Source organism: Silene latifolia, chromosome 7, assembly GCF_048544455.1.
Source record: "Silene latifolia isolate original U9 population chromosome 7, ASM4854445v1, whole genome shotgun sequence".
NCBI lineage: Eukaryota > Viridiplantae > Streptophyta > Magnoliopsida > Caryophyllales > Caryophyllaceae > Silene > Silene latifolia.
Window position 1 is genome coordinate 68,664,868 of NC_133532.1, and position 26,135 is coordinate 68,691,002.

A 26,135-nucleotide genomic window follows, 5' to 3' on the forward strand; every position below is an offset into this window, starting at 1 on the left:
CCATCAACTCCAGACGTACCATGGCCCTCATGTAACGAGTGAGGACCGCAAAGCCAGGAGTAACCCAGTCCCACCGACCCAGGCTACTCAAGTCAGACAGAAAGGGTAGAAGCTTCGTCGACAGCCTCCCCCCTTGTCTCCGAGGTAAATCGAAGACAAGAACTACCACAACCACAAGCGGGCCCTCTGCTCCACAGTACAAGGAGGAGGAGCCACCTTCCTCCCGTCCATCGTCACCATCGTCGGGGTCCTACCCGCGAAGCAGTCCCTAATGTAAGAACTCGGCACCAACCCAGAAACGCTGGCAGCACCTGCCGCCAGGTTCCAGCCGATCAGCCTCCTCACCTCGGCCGAGTCCACTCTCATGGCTGTCAACGGCCACACCAAAACCTCATCTCCACACGGCAGAACCGAGATCATGCCGTAGTCCTCCAAAGTGACCCCGACCTCTCCAAAAGGCATATGGAAAGTCGAGGTCGTGTCCCAGTACCGATCAAGGAAAGCTCGAATCAGGCTAAGGTTAGCCCGAATCATCCTTTCTCTGATCACCCTCCAAGCTCCCACCAAAGCCCCGAAGGCTCCCAACTCGATGATGGCCTTCTCCTCCTCCGATAGTCTCTCGTAGGCATCCATCATCGTCGAGTAACTAGAAAAGGACCTCATGTTCTCGGCCTCCTGTATCAATTGGAAACAAAGCTATCTTTAGCACAAGACAAATGAGAAAGGAAACGGCAAAGTAATAGGAAAGGAAATAGGAAATGACAAGTTCGAAACTTACCAGACTCCTTGTCGTCCTGTAAGATAGGTGGCTCTCTGCCGTCCAAATGAGATGCCTACCATCCCATTTCTTGGCCCACTTGGGTGTACCCACAAGCTGGCGACCACCTCGTCCCACGTTGGCCCTTCTCGGGACCTCCTCCTCGAGCACCTCCTCCTGCCTCTCTCTACCTACGAGAGCAAGATAAGGATCGAAGTCCACGTCCATGGGATCCCTCCCCGACATAGAAGGCACGTCACCTGCAAAATCAAGGTAAACCAGGTCGTGTCAAGCCACAACAAGCCTTGGTGAGGTCATTTCAAGCATTTTCAAGCCCTAAAAGTGGCTTTTCTCGCCATCTTTGGCCATTTCTTTAAAAACCCAACCACTCATGTGGTAGGTTGGGGCAATTCAAGTTTAAGTTCAAGCCTAGTTACGGGTTTGAGTCGAAAACTTGGCATTATTTCGCTATAATAGCGATTATGCCCTAGAAAAGTGTCCTGAAAGAGTTGTCACAAATAGAAAATTCGACATGATCGCAAGTTTACCCATTACACAAGGGTTCCAAAACACCAAATTTCATCAAAAATGGACAATCCTAAGGTCATTTTCGAAGCAATTTTCGAAATAGCTGAGAAACCGTCTTATTTTCGTTCAAATGCTCAATACTTGACGAAAATTCAAAAGGAATACATGGTTATGTTCCTAACATTTCCAATTATCCATTTCTAATATCAATTTTATCAAACAAATCCATTTGAGACAAAACCCCCAATTTTTCGACATTAAGGGAGGGGAAACCCTAATTTTTGGCCCTAATTAAATCAAAAACGCAAAGTAAAAGCAAGAATGTGATACATACCTCGATTAGTCATGATTTATGGCACGAATGGACCAAGTTTTGACGAGTTTTGGTTGGAATTTGAGAGAGTTTTGAAAGAATTTGTGTTTTGTTATTATGAATGAAACACATGTTTATCGGGTTTTTTACCCAGGCAGGGACAAGCCCAAGAAATGATGCAGCATCTGCTGCGCCTTTTTTAAATACCGCAGCTCTTGCTGCGCCTGTTCCCCAGTGTCTTTTCAGCTCAAATTTTGAAAATCTGTTATAAGTTTGTTATTTGGGGGCCCAAGTTTTGTGCGCCTCTTCTCCGACACCTTATATCATATATTTGGTTCTTTTGGGCGTTTCTTTCGTCCGGACCCGTATTTTTATTTCCTAGCAAGCATTTTTGTTGAACTCGGTTCACAAGCTCATTAGTTATTATCGTGATTTCGCTTGCAACAACGAGCGGATTTCCAGCGGTGCTTATGACGCACCACTATCAGTCAAGTCTCTTTATTTTCCTCAACGGTGTTTAAGACACACCTTTGTCAATACATTTATTATCCCTGCGAGAGTTCATGACAGCCGATGCACTTCTCGAGAGATGGAGTTTGTTTGAAAGCAGATGCAAGCAGATTTCTCAGGAATGATTCAATCCACACAGATTCATCAATATTCTCCCGAGCGCAGCAGTATTTTGCGGTATTGCTCACTCAATGTTTCTTCCATGATGATCAAGATGTTCCTAATCATCAATGTATTCCCCAACGAGAGTTCGCTTGAGACCGATGCAAGCGGGTTCCCCAGCAGTTTCTACCGACGTCCTGCTACCCTCAATATTATTTATTTCCTACAAAAGTTCTCATACCAGCCGTCCTCCAGAAGTTCTCATACCAGCCGTCCTCCAGAAGTTCTTATACCAGCCATCCTTTTAGGTTCATATACCCGGGTTCATACACCTAGCTCTTTAGGTTCCCAAACTCCTCAGGATTCATACACCTAGCTCTTTAGAGTCCCACACCCAAGCACAATCCTTATACGTCTTTTAGGTCTTAACATTAGCTCCTACGCAACTCCGGAAACGTCATGAGAACGAAGTCTCAGGTATGGTTTCTTCTTATGGCTGGCGAGCTTCCTTACATAGTCTAATGGACTTTAAATGACCCTCCTCGATAGTCGACAGACTCTAAAATGTTCCCGATGACAGGTCCTTGGTTCAGCCCCTTGAACCGCCTTGCGTCGCCATAGTTGTCAGGTTGTAATCTTCGATTGACCTGAGGGCTATACTTTGACTTTCACCTTGTCCAAGCCTCAGTCAAAGTGGGGGCTCTATAGATACATCATTTCTACACCTTCCGCCAACCACCCAGTGATGATTGGGCCGCATGTTTGGTACACGGAATGATTTATGACAACCCGTAAGTTTATCGTCAGGTGATAGCTCAAACACTTGTGTCTACCCCTTGGTCGTCATCTACGCATCACTACGACCGTTTTGACAGTAATTAGAGTTCATTTGGAGCCCGGGTCAAAAACCACTTCATTTTCTAAGAAACCGTTTAAAATGTCGAGTCAGAACGTTCTAGAATATTCCAGATATTTATTCCATAATTAAATTTATATCTTTTGGTAAAATATATCCCATAAATCATATTTTGCGGAATAAGGAAGTAGAGATCTACCGCAATTCCATAATAGAAACGCAGAAATCTTTCTTCCCCAGAAGGAAACCTCTAGGGAAATGACGCAGCAGGTGCTATGCCTCTTAAATTTATATCTAATCCAGCATGTTTTCGCTGTTTACAGAATATGTCCGTGATTTATTTCCAAAGTTTGAGTCATTCCAAAACTCTTCACATTGTTTAGTATAAATAGAGACCTTCGGTCTCCATATTTTTCACGCGAGTGTCCGCCCTTCTCTTCTCTCTTTGCATTCTAGACCTTGCTCTAAGCTTTCGACGCCTACGTGCTTGATAAATCGACCACGTAAGCTCAGTTCATTCTGAGTACCAGTCACGTTGCATGACCGACCAATTTGACCACTACACATCAATCAATCAATTAATCTAAAATCCTCCAACTAAGGCACTTTCTGCATACATTCGAGTCGAGCAATCACTAAACGTTAACTTAGTTAATCTCGTTTCGTCAAACATGTAAGTCTGAGGGTGTAAATCCCATCTTTTTATTGTATTTTATTTTATTGTATCAATTATTGTAAGATTCACGTCAAAAGTACACTTAAAACCGACTTTAAAAACCTCTTTACAAAATTGTTTTTACGAAACAGCAGTTACCAGACATCGAGAAGAAACGCAGCAACAGATGTGCCTCTTCAAGGGTCGCAGCACCTGTTGCGCCTCTTCCAGAGGTTGCCGCTGCTCCTGCTCTTCTTCTTCTTCCTTGGGTTTCAGTGGTTTTGTTCCTTTCGTTTTATTTTCTTATTTTCTTTCTTTCTTCAGTATATAAACCATGTTTTAATATTTTCCTTTCAATTATCACGTTTGTTCTCGACTTAAATCACTTATAACTCAATATTTGTGGGTTTTCGTCAATAAATCAACCTCGGATTTTAGAGACTCGATTTGTCCGTACCAAGTTTTTGGGATTCGTCCTTTGTACATATTTCCATTGTTTATTTTCAGTTTGCCAATTTCTTTCAAAGTTCGTTCCTTCATCGTAAATAAACATAATTCGATCTAATTTGTTCTTAATACGTTTCTAACCCATTTCCCATCGTTTTAATTCGTGTTATCGCTTTTATGACGGTTTCATATGTAATAAACATGCTAAGTCACTTTCACTTGAGTCTAATGTCGATAATCAATCGTAAAACATAGCAAAGAACATTAACTACACGCCGTTCTGACTTCACAGTCAGAGCTCAACCCCAAGAACAGGCGCAGGAATAGCTGCGCCTCTTCTAAGGGAAGTAGCAGATGCTGCGCCTGTTCTGAGATGATCTATGTCCCTGAACTTCCGTTCTCGCTTTGACGCAACCTTTAATTACGTGATTAATTAACTAATAATCGTAATATCACCCTTAATCTGTCCTATTTTGTCACTTTAATTTCTAACCTTTTATTTTCTTTTCTTTTTATCTCCAAATTCCGTTTTAAGTGTACTTTTGACGTAAATTAATTAATGCATTGAAATTCGTTGTAATTTCAATTATCGCTATCTAATTTTCGTTATTTATTTATGTATGGTTCATTTACTTGTTCCTCACATGTAAATCAATCCTAAATCCCAATTTGACATTAATAAGTGCTAATTACGTATTCACCGACATAGTCTAATTCACATGTTAAGATTAATCTATTGTCTGTTGCATTGTATGCATACAATCGACGACCGGTCAAATATGAACGATTTCCCTAATCATTAGTAGACGCCGCTATCGAGGAGGGCGGGATTAGGTGTTCAGTAAAAGAGCTTCCTAATACCTACCCTCACCCCTTACTCTAGATCTCTGTGAATATCCGTGTTCATTGGCATCCACGAGAGTCAGTCTAGACATAGAATGCTAAAGGTAACGAGTTCTTGACACGAGGTATTCGAACGGTTCCAATTTCTCATAAAAATTGGTGGCGACTCCACAAATGCACGCTTATTCAAGCGCTTCCGTGCGCGCCGCGGGTGGCCCATGTCCACAGACTTATGGTTAAAAATGTTCATCATAAAAATGATTTGAAAAGGTAAGAACCGTTTGGAGAAAAGAAAGAAAAATGAAATAAAACATAAGGAATTATGAACTCAAACACTTTGAATTTTTACCTCAGAAGCCAGAAGAGACGCGAGCCTATAGGCGAGGCAACAAGCTTCTGTCTCTGGCCAAAACTCGGTTTTGGCTCGATCTTTCCAAGTTTTGAATCGTGTTATGCGTGTTTTATGATGTAAACACATGAATACAATAAAGAGAACATGAAATAAGGGGGTTAATTACACCCTCATACTTATATATTCGGTTTCTTAACGAGAAATCGACAAAGTGTAAAACTTATGAGTCAGGAAGCTCGATTTGAAAAACTGTTTTGGGAACATGCAGTGTTGTTTTTCTTTAGTGTGAGTGTAGTTGGTCAAAGTGGTAAAAGAAGTGTTTTTAATGCACAATGACGGTACCAAACAATGTGTATAACTCGTGTTTTAATCGGTAGGTCGAAAACACGTGTCGGTTTTTGACTTTAGAAGTCGAGGTCTAGAGTTTTAGAGGAGGAAGAAAGGGCGGACTCTCGCATAAGTGTAAATGGTCGTGATTGAAAGGTATTTATAGAGGAATGTGTGGTGTTGTACATTTTGGGCGACGTGGCTGATACCGTCGTTTTGTATCAAAATTAAATTTATAAACCAAACTAAAACTATAGCTAGTGATAGTAAGGGTCGAACCACAGAGAGACAAGATCAATTCTATTTGCTATTTTTAATCTATTATAGTAACAATTATGGGGGGGGGGGGGGGTTGGTTGGTTGATTCTAAACTAATTACTGAAATCTGAATGAAATTTAAAATAGAATATAAAAAGCAGCTAGGAACTTCGGTTCACCATGGCTTAAAAGTCGGTCAAGTAAAATCAAGGTCTGTCCAATACCGTCTCAGGGTGTCAAATAGTTCCTCTAAGTCCCTATTCGAACTAAGCCTCTCGATCTTCTTTCACCCTAGAATGAAACTAGTTTGCTTTCGCTCCACTAGTCTTTCCAATTACTTGTAAGAAATCTAACTCCGCTAATCTCTCAATCTAGCAGGGGTTAAAATCTCACAAAAGTAAATAAGACCGGTACGGGTTCAACCTAGACTTAATAAAATCAACTCATGACGCCATGGATTCCCTAATTCCTAGCATAGGAATTTAGCTACGCATGATTAAGAATATGACAATTGCAAAATTAAAGATATAGAATAAAATTGACATGATTGAATTAGAATTAAAACTAAAGGACTAAAACTAAATTGCTTAAGCATAAATTGGTAGTATCTAGAAATAAATAGACAAGAATAAGAGAAGATTGAAATTGAATTAAAGCTTACTAAATAATTCGATGAACAAAACAATTGATTGTAATTCGTAGCCTCCGCTTCGTGTTTTCAAAACTAGGTCTAAACTTCAGTTGGTGAATGATAAGCATAACCTAAAATATTTTCTGCGTTCCCCTAATAATAGTTCTGCCTAATAGATAAATTACAAGCGGGTTTCCAAAAGACTAACGAGTAAAAGAAATCACAGCTTCGAACTCTGGTCGATCGACCAGCTGACACGGTCGATCGACCGTGCTGTACAATGCTGGCAACGCTGCTTCCTCTGTGAGCTCCATGGTCGATCAACTGGATTCCCTGGTCGATAGACCAGATGTGCTGTGGCAGCTTCCAACTTCATGCACGCATCCTAAGACGATCTAATTCCGAGCTTCTAACTTCATAGTTTCCATAAAATGCCCCCCGGGAACAGATAAAGGCTCGATTTAGCTTACTTCCGGTCATTCCTACAATAATGACATAGGAAATACAAAGTAAACCATATCGGGAGAAATAATAGCTTAAAGCTAATAATTACGCATAGAAATACGAGCCAAAAACGCTAATAAAGTGTATAGAATATGCACGTATCAAATCTCCCCAAAACAAACCTTGCTTGTCTCCAAGCAAGCACTAAGACTCAATCTAAACACCTATTGGAACAGATTTCTTTCTCAAAACAAGAACGTATTATCATGCCCAACCAATTTAGTGCAACAAATAATATCCAAGCATTTTGTCAAGCGCAAACGAGTTGAACATGTTCAAGAATTTACCAAACTTTCGCCCTTGCAAGACTCGTGTATATCGGACTCTCACGGGTCGCTCATTCACTCAATTTAAGAATAGGGTGAGAATTTAATTGTGCAAGATAGAAGAATGAACGAAACAAGTCTCTCACCTAACTATGACCCATAAAAACATGCCTGCAATCTAACATGAATAATATCTCTACAACCGTACATATGCATTCCAACCATTTAATAACCATGACACATGCCGAGGCGATTTTGGAATTGTGAGGCTACGGGTAAGAAGGGGCTAAAATAAATTTGGATAAGAGGAGATAAAGCCGAACAAGCAACTTCTAAATACCAAATTTCTGAACATTTCCCAACTTCGTACTCGAGAGAAAATCAAAACGGTGCTACTAAAAGCACAAATCTCACAATCTCCCAAAATAATAATAATTCCCCAAATAATATGAATAGCAACATGGGAATAAAAATCACCATCCGAAAATCATTCTAATCATGTGATTTTTTTTATCTTTTTCTTTCTTTTTTTCTTTCTGCCTCTTTTTTTTTTTCAATTCCTAGACTGGCAGTCGATCGACCAGGTGATGCAGTCGATCGACCACCCCTGTTTAACCTGAACCTCTCTGCCCAGTTCAGGTTTTTTTTTTCCTTTTTTTTTTCAATTCACAGCTTCCCTTCATTTCCCAACAAATCATCCAAAGCTGATGAATTTCTCACACGAGACAATAAAAAACAAATCGCAAGATAATATTCCCGAATCACTACCTTTACTAGCTCGCCTAGGGTGGCTAAATTTGGAATGTAGTTTATAGGATAAAAAAGGCAAATTTGGCTTTGTGGGGCTTATGGGCAAAATGAAATAAGGGAACCTCTTCCGCATGTGTCAGCAAACCGCAAAACCAAATGCATACAGGTATTAAGCAGATAAAATTCATGTTTATGCAAATTTATGTGACATGCCTTACGAGGAGTAACTACTCTCATTCCTACATGAAACTGGTCATAAATGACACCAGTTTAAATAAGCTTTAACCTTAGAAATTTTAAGTAGTTTGCCAATATTGAGTCAAGTCTATTCGTTTAGTAAAATTCCAACAAAAACTCGTAGACTATGCAAGTGACATACTCAACGACATTAAAAGTGCAAGGAAAGGCAATGAGACAATACGTGAAGCAATTTTATCATTGAAATCCATCCATTCCGACTCGACCTATGTGCAAAAGTAAACGTGATATTTTTGAATTTTTTTAAAAAAAATTTCAATTTTTTTTTTTTTTGAAATTCAGAAATGAAAGAAAACAAATGCAAACTGAAGTGCAATAAACGTGGAACAGAAATGCAATAAATAACAAATGCAAGTGTGATAGACATATGCATATACCCTCCCCAAACCAAAACACATAATGCCCTCATTGTGCTCAGCAGAAAACTCAACAGCAGCAACAACAAAATTGGGAAGAATAAACATCTACAGAAGAAATGGAAACTAATGAAAAAGAAACGGAAACTCACTAAATACGGCCTCCCCGAACCAGCCATCAAAAAGGGAGGCGGGGCAGTGCACTCTCGGTCCTCCTCGGCTCATACTCATAATGTTCTCCTCATCGACCCGAGTCGTCCCTCTTCTTCCTTCTCGGCGCAGCAGCAAAGGTGGGAGTAGACGTCGTAGCGGCCGAGGATATCCGCCACCGGGGGAACAAAGAAGGACGGGTGGGTCCAGGGACCCCGTGGGAGCATCCCTGTCCGAGCAAACTCCTTATAAACTGGGTACATGGCAAGAGCCATGTCCATCCTATGCTGATCAAAACTCCTGCATAAATCACCCAACACACGTGAAACCGCCCTTTGGTCCATGACCGCAGGGATAACAATAGGTGCAGGTGGTCGAAAAGTGGCCGGGAAACCCGGCCCAGGAGCAGGAGTAGAGGAGGAAGGAGCCTGTGAAGAGGAGGTGCGAGCTCCTCTCCAGGTGGAAGCAGTAGTGGTGCCTGCCCTAATAGGGAGCCTATAGCTAGGCAAGGGCGGTCGAGTCGCCCCCTCAACAGTAGTGAAGGGTAAAATAGGAGGGAGGGAAAGTATAGGAATGGGGTCGCAAATCAAGAAATCAATCTTCCACCGACCCCGAGTGTCGACCCACTTCACGGACTTGACGTAGTCAAGGTCCATGAAGCGTGCATGAGGTTCGAAAGGAGCCTCCTCTCGAGGAAAGACAGGAACCAGACGGTGGGCTATACGAGTCACCAGCCCACCACAAACAATAGTGGTCAAAGAGATACCCTCACTTATAGTGTTAAAGTGAGAGGCAGTCAAATAAGCGATGTTATAAATACGGGCTACCCGACTCTCGATGTTCAGGTAGCCTACCAAGATAGACAATTCAATTGTATTAATATTATTTGATTCTTTGCGGCCAAAGATGGTGTTACCCATCAGCCGGAAGAAGTAACGAAAGGGGGGTAAGTGGACGGAAGTACCCTTCCTCTTAGGGGCGTCCAGGTCGGATATACACGACCACATTACCCTGTGCATATCAGAAGATTCCGAGGTGTAACCCTCGAAACAAAGACCCAAATAACCAGCAAACTCAGCTAATGTCAAGGTGTAAGTGACATTAAACAGCCGAAAAGAGATACAATAGCTACTTTTATTAGTTTCAAAAGAAGCCTGGTCGAAAGCAAAAGAAGAGAAAAACGCAAGGGTCAGAATACGGAATGTGAACTCAGCCATGTCCACCAACCCTGACATCCCTGTCCCATTTAGCAGAGAAACAGCGAATTCAAGACACTCTAGGTTTTCTAAAGTCGGCTTATGCATAAAACGGGTTGCTTGAACTTTCGTTTTTTCGACCAAGGTAAGGAATTTAGCTCTCTGAGTAGAGGAAGAGAAAATTACCTGCGGATAGCCAGGTAGACTATCCGTAGTTAACTCGACCATTGGCAGCGGAACCCGCGACCGTTTAGATGCTCCTTGACTGCTTGTCTGCCCGCAGTCTATTGCCTTCCCTTTCGTCATTTATGCTTCCTACAAAATTTAACAAACTCAACAACTAGCTTCCCACAATCTTGAATAATGAAAATTAATAAACCCTCAATTACAAACAGAAATCAAACATTAAATTAGGGTTTCGAAAATTTTGGGGAAAACGAAATTAGACTCCTCCTAGTTGTTGAGATGGCTCGAAATTCAAAGGAATAGGATAGCAAATGCAATTAGCCCTAAATCGATTTTCCCCAAATCGATTTTTTTTTTCGAAACAATGTGAGATTGGTCGAAATTGGGCATAAAAATTCAGCAAGAATCGAATTTAAAGGACTAAAAGAGGATTAGAGACATACCATTGATGAAACTTTGGAGATTTGAGCAAGAAAATCGAAATTAAAGGGGAGATTTGAGTCGAAAAATCGCACTGAGGAAGAACTAGGGTTTTTTCTCTCTTTTTTTTTCGTTCAATTGAATGAATGAATGAAAAGAATGAAATAAGACTTCCCTTTGTGTTTGGCTTCTGATACGCGCTGTGGTCGATCGACTAACATACCCAGTCGATCGACCAGTCTTCCTTTTAAACAGCTCCTGCCTTTTTCCTCTTCAGTCGATCGACTGAAGGTACTGGCAATTAAGCTCAAATACGTCAAAACTTTTCTTTTGCCACTTCAATTTCCCGTCTTTCTCTCATCGACATCCAGCAAATCGCCCTACGCACATTACATAAAATAATTACCTGCAAACATTCTCAAAGGCGTACGTCTTTCCATAAAAGTAATCGGTAACTAAAATAAAATAAATCAAGAGCTTCTAATGCAAATTAATTAAACAAAACTGTTAAGTTCCTAATTACATAAAAATTACAAGCCGGGTTGCCTCCCGGTTAGCGATGGTTTAAGAGGTCCCGCACGACCTTGTTACCCCAATTTGCAGCTTCTAAAAGTGGGTCAAAGTATAGTACTTCGACCTGCCCAACAAATTCGTCTGCACCGTGATAGTGTTTCACGTATTGACCATTCACTTTGAATCGGTCTCCAAATGAGGTTTCCAATTCAACTAATCCGAATTTTGTAACTGCTGTGACCGTATAAGGGCCACTCCACCTGTATTTCAGCTTACCAGAAAATAAACGGATACGAGCATTAAAAAGGAGTACCTTATCACCGACATTGAACTCGCGCTTGATGATCCTCTTGTCATGCCATCGCTTCGTCTTCTCCTTGTAGATCCTAGCATTATCATAGGCCAGCAGCCTAAATTCCTCTAACTCATTCAACTGCGTCATACGTTTCTCACGAGAGAGGTTAGGATCTAAATTCAAATCACAAATAGCCCACCAAGATTTACGTTCTAATTCAACAGGCAAATGACATGTTTTACCATAAATCAATCGGAACGGTGACATCCCAATTGGCGTTTTAAACGCGGTCCTATAAGCCCACAAGACATCATCCAACTTAAGACTCCAATCTTTCCATGATTTAGAAACAACTTTAGCTAACATTTCTTTCAATTCTCGGTTAGAAATCTCAACTTGACCACTAGTTTGGGGATGATACCCCAAACCTCTACGATGTTGGACACCGAATTTAGTCAACATAGCACAAAGTTGTTTTTCTTTAAAATGCATGCCTCCGTCGCTAATGACAACCCTAGGGACACCAAAACGAGGGAAGATTATCTTTTTAAACAGCTTAATCACGGCTTTTGCATCACAATGAGGGGTAGCAACAGCTTCTACCCATTTGGACACATAATCTACGGCTACGAGGATATATTTATTACCTTGACTGCTCGGAAAGGGTCCTTGATAATCAATACCCCAGACATCAAAAATATCAACCTCTAGAATACCTACCTGTGGCATCTCATGTCTCTTTGAAATATTCCTCGATCTTTGACAAGCATCACACTCAGCAACAAAATTCCGACTATTTGCATGCAGAGTTGGCCAATAGAGACCAGATTGGAGTACCTTAGCCATAGTCCGAGATGGACCATGGTGACCACCATAGGCAGAAGAGTGGCAAGCTTCTAGGATATCCTTGACCTTCCATTGAGGCACACATCTCCAGATAAGACCGTCTGCACATTCCTTGAAAACAAATGGATCATCCCAAAAGTATTGTCTAGCATCATAAGCGAATCGCTTCTTCTGCTGCCATGAAAGCTTGGGTGGTATTTTACCTGTCACTGCAAAATTAGCATAATCAGCAAACCACGGAGGTGGAAAAGACCCCGAATTAGTAATAGCTAACAGACTCTCATCAGGAAAAGAATCATTAATAGGTAACGAATCTTCCCTTGCTGTCAGCTGCAGACGAGATAAATGGTCAGCCACCACATTCTCTGCACCTTTCTTATCTTTAATCTCCAAATCAAACTCCTGCAAAAGGAGTATCCACCTCAAAATCCTCGACATCGCATCCTTCTTAAGAAAGAGAGTCTTCAGCGCTGCATGGTCAGTATAAACAATAACCCTAGAACCCAACAAATAAGACCGAAATTTATCTAAGGCAAAAACTACAGCTAGAAACTCCTTCTCAGTTGTGTAATAATTAACTTGAGCCTCATCCAGAGTTCGGCTTGCATAATATATGGCATTCAAAACTTTATTTTTCCGCTGTCCTAAGACTGCACCGATCGCATAATCGCTGACATCACACATAATCTCGAATGGGAGGTCCCAATCAGGCGGCTGAATGATTGGCGCAGAAACTAGAGCCTCCTTTAACCTGTTAAAAGCTAAAAGGCATTCATCAGTAAACTCAAAAACAGCATCCTTAAGAAGCAACTATGTAAGTGGTTTAGCAATTTTCGAAAAATCCTTAATGAACCGCCGATAAAAACCAGCATGGCCAAGGAAACTCCTCACTCCTTTATCATTCATAGGAGGAGGCAGTTGCTCAATCACCTGCACTTTTTGCTTTATCAACATGTATGCCCTTATCAGAAATCATATGTCCCAACACAACTCCCTCATTGACCATGAACTGACATTTTTCCCAGTTTAAAACAAGATTAACATCAATACAACGCTGCATGACTTTATCAAGGTTAGCTAAACAACGATCAAAGTCATTACCATAAATTGAGAAGTCATCCATAAATACCTCCATAATATTCTCTATATAATCAGAAAAAATCCCCATCATGCACCTTTGAAAGGTAGCTGGGGCGTTACACAATCCGAAAGGCATTCTGCGGTATGCAAAAACACCCTTTGGACAGGTAAAAGTGGTCTTACTCTGATCATCCGGATGAATAGGGATCTGAAAGAACCCTGAATATCCGTCTAGAAAATAGAAAAATTTATTAGAGGCCAGTCTTTCGGTCATCTGGTCAACAAAAGGGGGGGGGGGGGAAATGGTCTTTCTTTGTGGCGGCATTTAACTGTCTATAGTCAATGCACATCCGCCAACCTGTTACAACTCGAGTTGGTATTAATTCATTTTTCTCATTTTGTACCACAGTGGTCCCTCCTTTCTTCGGGACTACCTGGACTGGGCTAACCCAGTTGGAGTTTCCAACTGTATAAATAATACCTGCATCGAGTAATTTCATCACCTCAGCCATGACAACCTCCTGCATCTTCGGATTCAGCTTTCGCTGACCCTGTCTGTAAGGCTTGTGACCCTCCTCCAGCTCAATTCTGTGCATACAAATATCAGGGCTGATGCCCTTAATATCATCCAAAGAGTAACCTAAAGCTTTCCTGTTTTTCTTAAGTACACACATCAAAGCAGAAAGCTGGTTATCATCAAGCTTAGCACTAACAATAGCTGGGTATTGCTCCGTATCATCTAAAAAGACATACTTAAGATTTGGAGGGTGTGGCTTACGCTCTGGCACCTTTACCTCAACAGCATAGTCAGAATCAGCTTCAATGGTATAGCAAGTGTTTACCAAATTCTCGTTGGCCAGGCTTATGATCATCTCATCTTCTTCCTCTGTGAGCTCGTGGTCTTCTATTAATACTTCCAAAACATCCAGCTCATCAGCATTCTCCACTATATTAACTGCACACTCATCTAAACGGGTTAAATCAGCTAAAGGATCCTTGGCTAAGGATTCCATCCAGTTACAATTAACAGCCCTGTCAACAATATCAACGGAATAACACGTATCATCATCGCGAGTTCGATCGCGGTGCGAGCAAGACTGAACTCAATCGTGTCATCCCCTACCTCCAAGGTCAAGACTCCGCGTTTGACATCTATCACGGCCCCAGCCGTATGTAAAAATGGTCTACCTAAGATAATAGGTATCTGACTATCCTCAGCAATGTCTAAAACGACGAAATCGACAGGAATAAAGAACTTACCCACTCGAACGGGTACATCTTCTAAAATTCCTAAGGGTCTCTGAATCGATCTATCTGCCATCTGAAGGGTCATATTGGTCACCTTAAGGTTACCTATATTCCACTTTTCACAAAGAGTATGGAATAACACTGACACTGGCCCCTAGATCACAAAGAGCTTTCCCAAATTCATGGATACCTATAGTACATGGAATTGAAAAACTACCCGGGTCTTTTAATTTAGGTGGTACGTTGCTTCGTGAAAGAACATTACACTCCTCCGTGAAAACAATAGTACCAACATCATTAAAATTTTTCTTACGAGTCAAAATATCCTTCATAAACTTAGTGTAAGAAGGTACCTGGGTAATTAAGTCAGTGAAAGGAATTGTTACCTCTAGATTCTTGACGATCTCCAAAAACTTACCGAACTTATGCTCCAACTTTGTATTCTTTAAACGCTCCGGATACGGGACTGCACACTTGTCGTAGGGTCGACAATTTTTGTCTTCCGAATGTTTAAAATCTCCGTCAAATAGTCACTAGCCGAGGTACTTTGCAATTCAATTGACGGATTTTCATTCAGCACTGGCGACCCAGACGATCGACCATGGGGCTCGGTCGATCGACCAAGTGCACTGGGTTCGAATAGTTTCTGGTCAGAAACTTTTTCGTCAGGAATTTTGGTCGATCGACTAATGTTGTTGGTTGATCGACCACTGGCACTAGCAGTAGAGTTCGTTTTCGCACCAGAATTTAATTCTGACTTTTCATCATTTTCCGAGTCTTTTCTTGGCTTATCAGGACCGTCATATGAGAGACCACTGCGGAGGTGAATTGCATTAAGTGTCTCGATAGGAACCTCACGATTGCTTGAAGAATTAGCGATTTGGTTAGCCTCTAAAATCTCCAACTACTTCTCGAAATTCCTTGCAGATTCAATCCCAGCTTCTTCTATTTTCGTGACTTGAACCAAAAGAGCTCGGATTATTTCTCTCAATTCCGCGGTCTCATCTGAGTTATGAACAGGAATTTCAATTTTCTTCTCGGAAGCCTTAGAAGTCTCGAGCTTTTCGAGTCGGGCATTAATAGAAGCTATGAGTGTCGCAACGGCACTCATTTCATCACTTGGCTTTCGCGAATTTCCACGCGAACTCCCATATTCAGCTCTATGAACTGCCATCTCCTCAATAGTGTTCCAACCTTTATTAGACTCCACATTGTTTTGGAACCTACCATTTGTAGCCGCATCAAGGATGACTCTGTAGTCATCGTTCAAGGCATTATAAAATTGGTTGCAAAGGTACCACTGCTGAAAACCGTGGTGAGGAACAGATCGAACTAGTTTCTTGAAACGGGCCCATGCTTCATGTAATTCCTCTTCGGGTACTTGCTGGAAATTTGTGATTTGACTTCTCAAAGCATTGGTTTTCACAGGCGGATAATATCTTTTGTAGAAAGCCAAAGCTAGAGATGTCCAGTTTGTAACTCCAACTGCTACCTTATCAAGGTAGCGGTACCACTCACGCGCAGAATCTTTCAAGGAGTATAAAAATAATGTCTCCTTTACTTCATCTTGGGTCACTCCAGCCGGTACAGATATGGAACAGCAATAATCCGTGAAGATCTCCATATGCTTCCCAGGATCTTCATCGGTAATCCCAAACAAGGTTCCGCTCCACTAAAGAGATGTGAGAGGGGCGGATGTCAAAAGTCCCCTGTGTAGGAACAGGAAGGCTAAATCCCTGAGGAATATCTTGTACCTTTGGCTGAGAATGATCATATATTGTTGGCATGATTGTAGCAAAATCGGGAGTACTCAAGTCTTCCTCTCGAAATCTTCTTCTAACTGTGCACAAGCAAAACTAGAAGGAAAAGGTAAGCAACGGCCTCAAGGAACCAAAGTTCCTTGAGACAAGAAAAATAAACTAAAAATAAAGCAAACAGAATTACACCGTCTCCCCGGCAACGACGCCAAAATTTGATACCGTCGTTTTGTATCAAAATTAAATTTGTAAACCAAACTAAAACTATAGCTAGTGATAGTAAGGGTCGAACCACAGAGAGACAAGATCAATTCTATTTGCTATTTTTAATCTATTGTAGTAACAATTAGGGGGGGGGGGGGGGTTGGTTGGTTGATTCTAAACTAATTACTGAAATCTGAATGAAATTTAAAATAGAATATAAAAAGCAGCTAGGAACTTCGGTTCACCATGGCTTAAAAGTCGGTCAAGTAAAATCAAGGTCTGTCCAATACCGTCTCAGGGTGTCAAATTGTTCCTCTAAGTCCCTATTCGAACTAAGCCTCTCGGTCTTCTTTCACCCTAGAATGAAACTAGTTTGCTTTCGCTCCACTAGTCTTTCCAATTACTTGTAAGAAATCTAACTCCGCTAATCTCTCAATCTAGCAAGGGATAAAATCTTACAAAAGTAAATAAGACCGGTACGGGTTCAACCTAGACTTAATAAAATCAACTCATGATGCCATGGATTCCCTAATTCCTAGCATAAGAATTTAGCTACGCATGATTAAGAATATGACAATTGCAAAATTAAAGATATAGAATAAAATTGACATGATTGAACTAGAATTAAAACTAAAGGACTAAAACTAAATTGCTTAAGCATAAATTGGTAGTAATTAGAAATAAATAGACAAGAATAAGAGAAGATTGAAATTGAATTAAAGCTTACTAAAGAATTCGATGAACAAAACAATTGATTGTAATTCGTAGCTTCCGCTTCGTGTTTTCAAAACTAGGTCTAAACTTCAGTTGGTGAATGATAAGCATAACCTAAAATATTTTCTGCGTTCCCCTAATAATAGTTCTGCCTAATAGATAAATTACAAGCGGGCTTCCAAAAGACTAACGCGTAAAAGAAATCACAACTTCGAACTCTGGTCGATCGACCAGCTGACACGGTCGATCGACCGTGCAGTACAGTGCTGGCAACGCTGCTTCCTCTGTGAGCTCCATGGTCAATCGACTGGATTCTCTGGTCGATAGACCAAATGTGCTGTGGCAGCTTCCAACTTCATGCACGCATCCCAAGACGATCTAGTTCCGAGCTTCTAACTTCATAGTTTCCATAAAATGCCCCCGGGAACAGATAAAGGCTCGATTTAGCTTACTTCCGGTCATTCCTACAATAATGACATAGGAAATACAAAGTAAACCGTTTCGGGAGAAATAATAGCTTAAAGCTAATAATTACACATAGAAATACGTGCCAAAAACGCTAATAAAGTGTATAGAATATGCACGTATCAGTGGCCATACAGGCCACCCATTGTGGCGCTAGTACATTGGCGACACAAGAGGCTGTCTTGTCCCTTTCGCAAGTTTGTAATTTGTGGTTTGTTCTATTCTAGGTTTTGTTAGTTATGTTTTGTGGTTATTGTGTTTGTACCATGTAAAATAACATATGGGTGATATTTGGGGTGGCTTTGTTGTGTCTGACTCGGATTTTACTCATGTTTGAGTCGGGATTTGAATTTTGAGTCGTTTTTGGTCCGGTGTTGATTTTGACTCTAATTAATGTCATTGCGACCCCGTCGTCGTCTATATAACACTCTAGATATTTTTGAAATGTATTAACGTGTTTTTCATTTTCGAAAACGTTTTTTGAGCTTTCCGACACATAGTTATACAAACTATCGATCAAACGCTGCGATTTCCGAAATATGTTGTAGTCCGATAATCATCGACTATTTGTTGGGGATTCCACGGATACCGAGTATCTAACGGCTTCTATTACTGATAATTATTCATGGACTCGGATTGATTAATCATTATTCATTATCAAATAAGTTGTAATTTGAGGAAGAAGCACAAGAACCCAAATATTATTCTTCTTATGCAAATTATGAGGAACTAATCCTCCTTCTCGATTCAAGGTACTTTGAAACTACTTGTTATTTAATTGTGAGAGCATCTGATTCCTTTACTTTATACTTGAGTATTATTTATTCTCCGTTCTTATTATATGATTGTTGTATGTTTAATTGATTTGGCCAATTAATTATTCCATCCTTCAATCTATTGCAGTTCTATAAGTTTCGTGATTGTCCAATTCTTTAGATAAAGTTGCAACCTTTAATCCAATTATTTGTATGCAATTCATCGTAGTCGGGTAAAAGGGGGAATAAATATGTAACTCGAACCGATAATCACTTGTGTTAAAGGTCTTTATTCCCATTGATTGTTCTATTCGTTCATGCCATTAGTGAATTAAATCTAGACGCTTGGATGAGATTGTTCATTTGATTAGGTTGCTTAGTCTCGCGTTTCGAACCGAGTAATATTATCTAAGGAACATTTGAAACTCTTGTTTTACAACGGGATGCTCAGGGATATATTAGGATTAGTGGTCGATGATTAGTTAGTGGATAAACCTTGACTCGGGACCTTTAATTATCTAAACTCAATCATCTTTATTAGTTGTTCATTATTCACTAGTTAAATTAATATAAAACACTCCCCCCCCCCTCTTAATTTTTTACACAATAAATACATAGCCTCCTATGCGGATCGATCCTTATTACCATATATTATTATTTAGTCTAAGGTCTTAAATGTTATAAATATTATTTTTGGGAGCATACGACTTTAGCTCACCAGTACCCTTGAGTTTATCCACTAACTTCTGATTTGAACAATGTAATAGCTTGATAAGGGGGTCATTTTGTTATCATTCTATGTGTCATCTCGATTTACTCTTACTCAACATTAACATATAAATAATCAATATTACTTTAATGTTAAAATATACTCGTAAGATTTTGGATAGAAGTTTTCATATTTGCCTTCATGTCATCATCGTTAACTTTATTCTTCAAATCATTTTTTTAGCAAACATAGTCATGTTGTACATTTACCGAGTTTCTTCGGCTGAATTGACATAGCCAAATCAACGAAGATTTATTTTATACAAAAACTCTTGTCAAATATTTGAACTGCTTAATTTTTTAGTTGGTGAATTATAATGGTTGAACATGGTGCTTCTTATTAAGTATTACTTAGAGATATGTGGGAGAAAATGTATAAAATACAGGAGTGTTAATTTTTAATTACTAATTATTATCACGTCATTAAAATTTGACGTCCCTTATACGACGGTTATGTTAAGAGGTACTATGAGCAAAAAAAATAAAATTTTAAGCTCATCATGGACAAATTTTAAAACAGAAGGGTTTCATAAAAAATGTGACAAAATTAAAGTATTATACTCGCTCTGTACCAGACCAATGGTAACACTTACCTAATACGGTCGTACCACACCAATGGTAACATTCCTATTTGGCCCACCACATTACCAAATTATCCTTATACCCATTTAATATTTACATAAAATGTCACTACATACCCCACCAACCAACTCACAATTAAACTCACAATTACATACCCCACATATTTTCTTCACTCTTTTATTAAAACTCCCATTTTTTTACCACTATGGTATAGAGGGAGTAGTAAATTTCTGAAATAAAAATGATAAATTCAAAATTTAAAGTGTAAACCGTAAAGATGAAAGGAGGGATAATGAATGCAGGGCCCTGTACGTCCAAATGAGCAACAACATTTGAATTTGGACACAGATACACACGCAACGCAACACAGCAGAGTGACACTCCTGACACCATAGTACACACCCTTCCAAATTAAAACCCATAATAACATCTCCAATAGAGTCTTACCTTTACCACAACAAATTTTCAAGCTAGAATATTTCTAAGCTACAAACTACTACAATGGTAAGCTACTAGCTTAGTATTGTGGCTTAAATAGACCATATGTTCACTACCTTCCACAACACCATTTTAATTAATACATTTACTTATTTTCCTAGAAAATAAAAATTAAAAATATTAAGTGTTGTTTTAATTGGTAGATTTTTTCTTGTAGACCCATTTGAGCTACTAGCTCCATGGAGCTACTAGTTCAATTTATACTAGTACATGTAAAGTTCTCCAATGGTTAATCAACTAGCTTGAAAACTTTTTTATTTGCAAACAAGTCATTTTCTTTAACAATTGGGGATGCTCTAACTAATACTCCCTCCATTCAACTCCACTTTACAAGTATTCTATTTCCGTCCATTCAACTCCACTTTACAGGTTTCCTTATTTGGACATGTAAAAGACCTTTCTATCCTTATTGAAAATCTATATTTACAAAAAATGTCATTCATACCCCACACAAATCCACCATAAAACCCACCTTTATATTTTTTTAATATCTTTAACCCCACCATTCCCTTTTTCTATGTACTTTTAATAGTTTTTTTAATCCGTTTCTTAATACCCGCGCAAAAAGCATAGTTGTAAAGTGGAGTTGAATGGAGGGAGTAAAGATTAAAGCACCTCGAACTCCACACACAAAATGTGTTCCTTTAATGTCTCTCAACTCCAACTCTAAACTCCCAAAACTCATTTGGCAACACCTCGTGGTTCCATTCACTTCAACAACAATGTCGCCCTCCTTTGTTTTACCCTTTCTTACATTATTATTACTTCCATTAACAATAGCCTTGAACTCTGATGGGTTAGCCCTATTAGCCTTAAAATCAGCAATTACTCACGACCCCACTCATTCCCTCTCAACCTGGTCCATATCCGACTTGCTACCATGCCGCTGGTACGGTGTACACTGCACTCGCAACCGTGTCACTTACCTCTCTCTCTCCAACCTCTCATTATCTGGTTACGTTCCTTCTGAACTCGGTGCACTCGACTCGCTCACTCATCTTTCTCTCTCCTCCAACAACTTCACCTCAACAATCCCACCTCACCTCTTCAATGCCACCTCACTCGTCGCACTTGACCTCTCCCACAACTCCCTCTCCGGCCCACTCCCGTCTCAAATCTCCGCTCTTAAGGACTTGACTTTCCTTGACTTGTCGGATAATCTCCTCAACGATTCGCTCCCGACTGGACTCAGTCAGCTCACTCGGCTACAGGGGACGCTTAACTTGTCGTACAACGAGTTTTCCGGCGTTGTTCCGGCGAGTTACGGTGATTTTCCGGTGATGGTGAGCCTTGATCTCCGCCATAATAACTTGTCCGGTAAGATACCTCAAGTGGGGTCCTTGCTTAATCAGGGGCCCACTGCATTTGCTGGAAACCCGGGTTTATGTGGATTTCCGTTGAGTAACCCTTGTTTGGTGGAAACTCTGAACCCTAATTTTCAAAACCCTGAAAACCCTATTAGCCCTAGAAACCCTAATGCGGGTGTTGGTGGGGACACTGGGAAGAAGCCGGGTTCTGTACCGTTGGTTGTTGGGGTTTTTGTGGTTGTTGCAGTAGTGGTGGTGTGTGGGGTTATTTTGGTAATTCTGTGGGTGAGGGTAAGGAGGAAATATCTGGGGGTTAGCAAGGGTAAAATGGGAAAAGAAGGTGAGGTGGTGAGTCACGTGAGGGTGGTGGTGGGTGAGAATTTGAAGATTGAGGAGGAAGAGGAGGGGCAAAAGGGTAAATTCGTGGTTATTGATGAGGAAGGGTTTGGGTTGGAATTAGAGGATTTGTTGAGGGCATCCGCGTATGTGGTGGGGAAAAGTAGGAGTGGGATTGTGTATAGAGTGGTGGCTGGAGGCGGCGGAAAGGGATCGTCGAGTTTGGTGCCTCCCATGCTGGTGGCTGTGAGGCGGTTGAGCGAGGCAGATGAAGCTATGTGGCGGTATAGGGAATTTGAGGCTGAGGTGGAGGCTATTGGGAAGGTTCAACATCCGAATATTGTGAGGTTGAGAGCTTATTATTATGCTAGGGATGAGAAGCTCTTGGTATCCGATTTTATCAGAAATGGAAGCTTGTACTCTTCTTTGCATGGTAATATCTCTCTATCCACACCCTACTTATCAATGCTTAAACTTATTTGATGGATTTCTTAAATTGCTTATTTTCTGCTGACATTGGTAATCAAATACTCCGTAGTAATTGTCGTGATTTGTTAAATTGGTCATTTCTTATGCCTTTTATGTTATGATTAATTTCTTCAAATAGGCTTTTTTTTTGTGCTTTATTGTTTACAAATTAAACTACCTTACAAGTTGGAGAAATCAAAGTCACTATCCTTAAACCAAGTACTTTGTTGTTGTATATTTGTATCTAACATTTGCTCTATGGGGTGAGACCATGTGCCTGTTCTGTCAGGGGAGTCCTAAAACAAATAGAGGCCCTATGCACTACAAAATAATGAGTCCCCAAATATGTGAATGCCCAAGTGTAATATACTTCAAGGTTTGTATAGAATTTTATCAATAAAGCTTGTAAATTCGGTGACCAAAATTGGAAGTCCGGTTCTCGCACTTGGGCTACACAGGGCCTTAGACACCTCTGTGTTTTGTGGAAACATCAAGTGTATTGTTGACTTGAGTAGATGAGAAGTCAAATTGAGAGGCATTAGGATGTTATGCATGGAGTGCTAATAGTTTTGAAGTTCTGTAATCAAGGGAAGCGATTGCGATTTCCCACTTTTAAACTTTTTAAAAAGGTTCTCCTTTGGTATTATTGAGTATTCAAAAACTTCCAATCGTAACTCTTTTCATGCTATAGAAGGATGGGGGATCCCGGATCCATCATATAAATCGAAAGTGTAATTGGTTGAGTCTTCTACTATTTTACCAACTTAACTAAACCAGGATCATCCGTTTATGAGGAATAAGGGAAAAGAGTAATTGACAGCATATAGATGTAGTCAAATCTAGTGGAATGTGGCATCATGAGCTACAAACTATAGAAAGTATATTGGTATAGTAATTAATTATAGTCTTGGTTTAAAAGAGCATGTATGGTGTAAGACTGGGGGTATTTTATGTTGGCAAATGCTAAACTCTGTTTTTCTCAGTTTGCGGCCATATGGCATTTGAACTCACTGTGCTGTGTGTTTTTAAGTCTTTGAATTAACTTGTACAATGTATGGCTTATGATAAATGCATCTCATTTGATTTCAAAGCACATGTGCATCAATATTGGCACCTATAAGATATCGGGTTTTGTAGGGTTTGGAGTACATATTTGAAAGATTAATCTGTCACGAAAGATGGTCATAATTTGTAGGGTGAATTTGTTAAAACCAAAAGTCTGCAAGTTACACATCACAGCTCTGCGTTGAAGTAGAAAAGGGGAAGTAGATTATATACACACTCTCTATTAGTATCTTTGCTGTATGAGTTTACATCTTTATGTGTGTCCCATTCAAAGAAGCCACTAAGCTGATATTGATGCAAATTAGTTTTAAACCTTCATCATGTGTACTACCCTCAACGACCTACCAACTAAGCTAACGTAACTATGGCTTTTGAACCTAAGGCTTGTTGTCTTTAAAAGATCTGTAATGGATTATAAAAACACAATACCTTTCTTTTTTACATGCCAGCGTCCTCCAAAATTAATTCATATTTCTTTCTTCTTCTCCATGTTAATCCTACAAAGGCTGCTGGATTTTATCGTTTAGTAATAGTGAATAGTTGTGCTTGTTACTTAGGTGGGCCATCCAATGATGTACCTCCATTATCGTGGGCGTCAAGACTAAAAATTGCTCAGGGCGCTGCAAGGGGTCTGATGCACATCCATGAGCAAGCTCCTAAAAAATACATTCATGGAAACATCAAATCATCCAAAATCCTACTCGATGATGACCTGCACTCTTACATTTCTGGTTTCGGTCTCACCCGACTCCTGGGCGGAACTTTCAAATCCGCCAATCCCCATTCAAGAAGGCCCAGCTTAAGCCATTCACTATTAGTGGGATCAAAAATATTGGGCCCATCCTATAGTGCCTATTCAGCGCCTGAGGCCCAATCAGGTGGCAAGCTCACTCAGAAATGCGACGTGTACTCATTTGGCATTGTGCTAATGGAGATGTTAACAGGACAACTCCCAGTTGCAGGACCAGACAATGGCGGGGCGGGATTGGAGAGCCTAGTGAGGAAGGTTTTTCGGGAAGAACGGCCCTTGTCGGAGATCATAGACCCAGCACTGCTGCATGAGGTTTCTGCTAAGAAGCAGGTATTGGCCACGTTTCATATTGCTTTGAATTGCACAGAGTTAGACCCAGAATTGAGGCCGAGGATGAAAACTGTCTCGGAAAACCTTGATCGCCTCAAGTTTCAGTGAGTAGGAAATCGTAAATGATGTATAAATGTTTTTCGGTTTAATTTGCTGACTTCTGATGTAGAATGTGTAACTTGATCCTGATTTATGAAAGAATGTTCTTGACTCAATCTTGAATATGATCCGTCAATGTTGAGTGTTTTCAATTTTGTATCCTAATGCAACTTACTGCGTAGTAGACTGAATCAGCGACTGTGTTAAATTTTTTGAGCCGACTAATGTTATCTGTTTAATCAAGTACACTTAGGTAGGGGTGTTCAGGACTTGACGAGACCAAACTTGGAGAGCCAAAGAGGTGAAGTACACTTACAGAGCATGCACAACTAAAAAAATAGGGAAAACACTTTTTTTGTTATGTGTTTGTAGACTTTGTACTCTCTATTCTTGCATAGCAAAAATCAATTTTATACCCACAATAACAAAACATTTATAGAAAATTTTATATAAACTAATCTAAGAAAATTAAATAATAATAATAATAAAAGATAAAATGTAAATTTCGGTCTAGACCGAAAAAAACTGGCTTGGCTAGGAATGGACCCGGAATTGATATGGTCATTTCGGTTTGGACCGGAAAAAACCGGCTTGGCCAGGAATGGACCAGGAACTGAAAATCCTAAAATATGTTGGACCGTAGACTGTACCAGAGTTTTTCCGGCTCGAGTTTGGACCGGATAATGCAGACCCTTCCTCACAGATCACTTGTTTGTGTCACTTTTAAATGGTGACCTAGCTCTCTATTGCTCTATAGGAAAAGTATAGAGAGATTGTTTTGATTGCGCGTATTGGGTTTCTTTATTTTGACAAATATGATTTGACCAATAGAAAGATTTGAATCAACTAATATTGGTTTAGTTAGCCAGTAAAATTGTATTAATAAATTAATTGTTTATTACCTTTGCTTTGAATTTGTTTACTTAGCTTGTATTACGCGAATATGCCGGATTTGTCGTATCTTCTGCCAACGGCTAGTGCTCTCAACATACAACAACAATCAAAGGCAATCTTCTTCATTTGCCTAGTTTAGAAAATATAGCTGTTGTGTATATTTTATTACCTTATTCTTTGCCCATTGTATATTATAAATAGTGGTAGAATTATAGCTTTGGACAACATTCTTTTCGGAAATATTAATAGCAATTATATTCTCAAATCATTCTATATTACTTACAAACGTAACATGGTATCAGACTAGTTTTTTTATTCTTTTCGAACCCTTTTGCCGCCTCTCATTCGTTTTCTTTCACCATGACAAACGATAATCAAACACTCATCGATCCCTCGAAAAATTCGAATTTTCAATATGTTCATGTCGAAAATCCGGGAGCCAACATCACCCAAACACAATTCAATGGGAATAATTATGATGAATGGTCCCGGAAT

General features: G+C 40.0%; 1 protein-coding gene across 1 annotated transcript; it reads left to right on the top strand.

The window, feature by feature from the left end:
* Positions 1-21,046: 21,046 nt before the first annotated feature.
* LOC141592292 (receptor protein kinase-like protein ZAR1) lies at positions 21,047-24,940 on the top strand. The gene is made up of 2 exons (XM_074412896.1): positions 21,047-22,466; positions 24,124-24,940. Exons 1-2 carry the CDS (start codon positions 21,113-21,115, stop codon positions 24,753-24,755), a joined length of 1,986 nt encoding a protein of 661 aa, XP_074268997.1. The 5' UTR covers positions 21,047-21,112; the 3' UTR covers positions 24,756-24,940.
* The last annotated feature ends 1,195 nt before the right edge of the window (positions 24,941-26,135 follow it).